Source organism: Mandrillus leucophaeus, unplaced genomic scaffold (assembly GCF_000951045.1).
Source record: "Mandrillus leucophaeus isolate KB7577 unplaced genomic scaffold, Mleu.le_1.0 Scaffold32, whole genome shotgun sequence".
In the NCBI taxonomy this organism is placed as follows: Eukaryota; Metazoa; Chordata; class Mammalia; order Primates; family Cercopithecidae; genus Mandrillus; species Mandrillus leucophaeus.
This window is the reverse complement of record NW_012103365.1, coordinates 598,314-602,268: the sequence shown is the minus strand read 5'-3', so window position 1 is coordinate 602,268 and position 3,955 is coordinate 598,314. Positions and strand designations below refer to the sequence as shown.

Sequence of the window (3,955 nt, the reverse complement as noted above, 5' to 3'; positions counted from 1 at the left end):
GACCAGCCTGGCCAACATGGTGAAACTCCATCTCTACTAAAAATACAAAATTAGCTGGGCGTGGTGGCAGCCCCCTGTAATCCTAGCTACTCGGGAGGCTGAGGCAGGAGAATTGCTTGAAACTGGGAGGCGGAGTTGCAGTGAGCTGAGATCATGCCATTGCACTCCAGCCTGGATGGTAAGAACGAAACTCTGTCTAAAAACACACACATACACACACACAGAGGTCTGAACCTCTTTACTGCCAGTTGCATTTCTGTGTTTTCCAAAGGGCTGCTACCTTATCACAGTGGACTTTGACATACCCCTGTATGTCATAACCAACTATATGGGGTACGAATAGAAGATGTGAAATTCCAACAATTATAACTTGTGAATATGGCCTGTCAAAGAATAAAGGCTACAGTGTGAATAAAAGGATATTCTTTCCCCAGTTTTGCTAAATTACATGTTAACTCCTAAACTTTTAACAGATTTTAAAACTTGTTCATTTCTCAAAAATGTATTATCTGCTCTTTGCCAGGTATTCGCCTAGGCACTGGGGCCACAGCGCCTCCCCACATGTTTGGATAGGCAGGATTCCTACTCCCATAGAGTGAATGTTCCAGGAATCTGTTCACTAGAGAAGCCGGGAGGTGCTGCCTCATGGGATGTGCCCACTACAGCGCCTCGTACGTTGTAGGCCCTCAGTAGACCCTTGCTGCTGAATTAAGTTTGGGAGCAGGTCTGTCCTGTTAAACAGATTATTCAGCAGGTCTAGTGGGATTTTATGTGCAGGCATCTGTCCATTTTTTAACATCCTCATTATTACTGAGTGAGGCTTATTTGGAGAGAACTGCTGAAATTTTTTTTTTTTTTTTTGAGGTGGAGTCTCGCTCTGTCCCCAGGCTGGAGTGCAGTGGCACACTCTCGGCTCACTGCAGTCTCCGCCTCCCAGGTTCAAGCCATTCTCCTGCCTTAGCCTCCCAAGTAGCTGGGATTACAGGCACGCGCCACCACACCCATTTAATTTATGTATTTTTAGTAGAGATGGGATTTCACCATGTTGCCCATGCTGGTCTCGAACTCCTGACCTCAGGTGATCCACCCGCCTCAGCCTCCCAAAGTGCTGAGATTACAGGCGTGAACCACCGCACCTGGCCGGAAAACAACTTTTAATGATCCTGTTCTCAAACTCTTACAACTACAAAATGTTTTCCTTTAGTAGTAGAAGCCATGAGCTAAATAGATTGAATCTTTGTATCAAAGTTTCCTAGGGTATCCTTTTTTAAATTGAAATTGCTGGAAAATTCTAACCTCAGTAAACTCTGGTCTGCTATTCATACCTTGTTAGAAACATGTAAAGCTTTTTTGTGTAGGCAGGAGGAGAAAACCCTTTGCTGTTACGAAACACTTTGATGAAGAGACTGTCTTTTGTCAGAGGGCTGAGTTGGCTCAATAGGAATACTGACAATAATCTCTGTGGGTTAGATATTTTCTGGGACAGCAGGAGCCTTCAGTTTAGGTAATGATGGTGCTTGCTTTGAAACATGCCCCTGAGAACAAGGTGGAAGGACTTCAGAGACTGGATTTTCTTTTAAACCAGCTGCTATTGTCATTTGGTGAGCTGTGCAAACTTAGAATAAGGATTCAGGTTTCTGTTATGTGGATCAGTAAATGAACTCTTAGTTTAAAGGAATCCTAAAATTTCAGGATGAGTACATCCTCCTTGTGTACAACTATTTTGCTGAATCACTGTTTGGAGGGTTATTAAAACTGACACCATTTTTCTTGATATTTATATTCAGGTTTTCTGCTTTCCCAATTATAGTAACGTTGGCAACAGGAGTTAAACAGAAGCATCGCTAAATGACGCATTTGACTTTGTAATAGGAAAAACTTTCAGCCTTAATATTAGTGAATTACTCCTACAGACTACCAGCCAACATTGGAATATGTTGTTATTTTTTTTTTAAAAATAAACTAAAGTAAAATGGGAAAAATATCACGGTGGGTTTTAAAGTTTTCAAAATTCTGGAAGAAAGGTTCTTTAAAAAAATTACTTGGCTGCCAGTACTAATTTTTTGCCTAAAGTATAGAGCTGAGTATCTGTTTAAAGCTAACAGTTTACACCATTAAAAATATATTATTACCTGCAAAGACTCATTAGTGAAAGAATATTCAACATATGAAGGTATTGATATGTTGCAATTCTCAAGCCTGCAATAAATCTATGATGTTTTTAGTAGTTGCCTAAGCCAGGCCAGTTCAATAGGATTTAGAAAAGACCCTCTTAATGAAAATTCTTTTTGTAATCCTGTAGAGATGAACAGGTGTACAAAGCTTCGAAACTATATTATTTCCTTTTCTTTTGTGCCTTAATTAAAACTGTAAGGGACATTCAATATTCATAGAAAACCTTAGGCTTACTGCCAGCTTTTGGCTTCTTTCGGCTATGGAAGCCAGCTGCTACTCAACAGGAAATGAACTTTTTTTAAAGACAAAAAAAGTCCGGTGTCTTTAAGCTAACAGATGAAGTAATATCCTATTATACAGTGTGACTTCACAGGAGCTTTCTTGTAGTTGAGGACTGGTTAAAATTCTGTCCTTAACAGCCTATGAAATATTTAGGAGATTGAGACTTCAGGTTTCTGAGCCAGGTTGGTGCTTTGTTTTACTGGAAATAAGAATTGAGATAAGGACAAGCCTCAAATTCTTTTTTGTTTGCTATCTACTAAAGAGTGCTGTCCTTGGCATCTGTTTCTGCAGGAGCAGGGAAGAGGTTCCTGGCTGCTCTTAAGTAGCACAGGTAGTTCCATAATTGAATGAAAGTGGTTGGTGATAGTCTCAAGTCAGTCTTGATTCTTGGAGAGGTTTTGGCCCAGTTGGGTTTTTTTGGTTTTTTTTTTTTCCTGCTAAGAGACGAGGGCCTGCTATGTTGCCCATGCTGGTCTCGAACTCTTGGGCTCAAACAGTCCTTCCGCCTCGGCATCCCAAAATGCTGAGATTGTGTCTGGAATTGATGGATTCTTGGTCTCACTGACTTCAAGAATGAAGCCACGGACCCTCACGGTGAGTGTTACACAGTTCTTAAAGATGGTGTATCCAGAGTTTTTTCCTTCAGACGTTCAGATGTGTCTGGAGCTTCTTCCTTCTGGTGGATTCGTGGTCTCGCCGTCAGGAGTGAAGCTGCAGACCTTCATGGTGAGTGTTACAGCTCACAAAGGCAGCTTAGATCCAAAGAGTGAGCAGCCGCAAGATTTATTGCAAAGAGCGAAAGAACAAAACTTCCACAGTATGGAAGGTGACCCAAGCAGGTTGCCACTGGGGGCTCCCGCAGCCTGCTTTTATCCCTTATCTGGCCCCACCCACAATCTGCTGATTGGTCTACTTTACAGAGAGCTGATTGGTCCGTTTTGACAGTGCTGATTGGTGCGTTTACAATCCTTGAGCTAGACAGAGTCACAGAGTGCTAGTTAGCTAGATACAGAGTTAGGTAGATACAGAGTACCAACTGGTGTATTTACAAACCCTGAGCTAGGCATAGAGTGCTGATTGGTGCATTTATAATCCTTGAGCTAGACGGGGTCACAGAGTGCTAGTCCTCCAAGTCTCCACTAGGTTAGCTAGATAGAGAGTACCAATTGGTGTATTCACAAACCCTGACCTAGACACAGTGCTGATTGGTGTATTCACAAATCCTGAGCTAGACACAGAGTGCTGATTGGTGCACATACAATCCTCCCCCGTGTATATAAAAGTTCTCCAAGTCTCCATCGGGTTGAGGAGCCCAGCTGGCTTCACCCAGTGGATCCTGCACCTGGGCTGGAAGCAGAGCTGCCCGCCAGTCCTGAGCAGGGCCTGCACTCCTCAGCCTTTGGACTGTCGATGGGACCAGGTGCCACGGAGCAGGGGGCGGCGCCCGTAGGGGAGGCTCAGGCCGCGCGGGAGCCCACCACCTGGGGAGGAGCTCAGA

The 3,955-nt window shown here is 43.3% G+C and overlaps 1 protein-coding gene across 1 annotated transcript in view; it reads left to right on the top strand.

Annotated features, from left to right (window-relative positions):
* The first annotated feature begins 1,510 nt into the window (after nucleotides 1-1,510).
* CDR2 (cerebellar degeneration-related protein 2, 62kDa) overlaps nucleotides 1,511-3,955 on the top strand; it is a 29,250-nt gene continuing 26,805 nt past the window's right edge. The window contains exon 1 of the mRNA XM_011987957.1: nucleotides 1,511-1,601. Coding sequence (XP_011843347.1) covers nucleotides 1,511-1,601 — 91 coding nt within the window. The remainder of the gene's footprint in view (nucleotides 1,602-3,955) is intronic.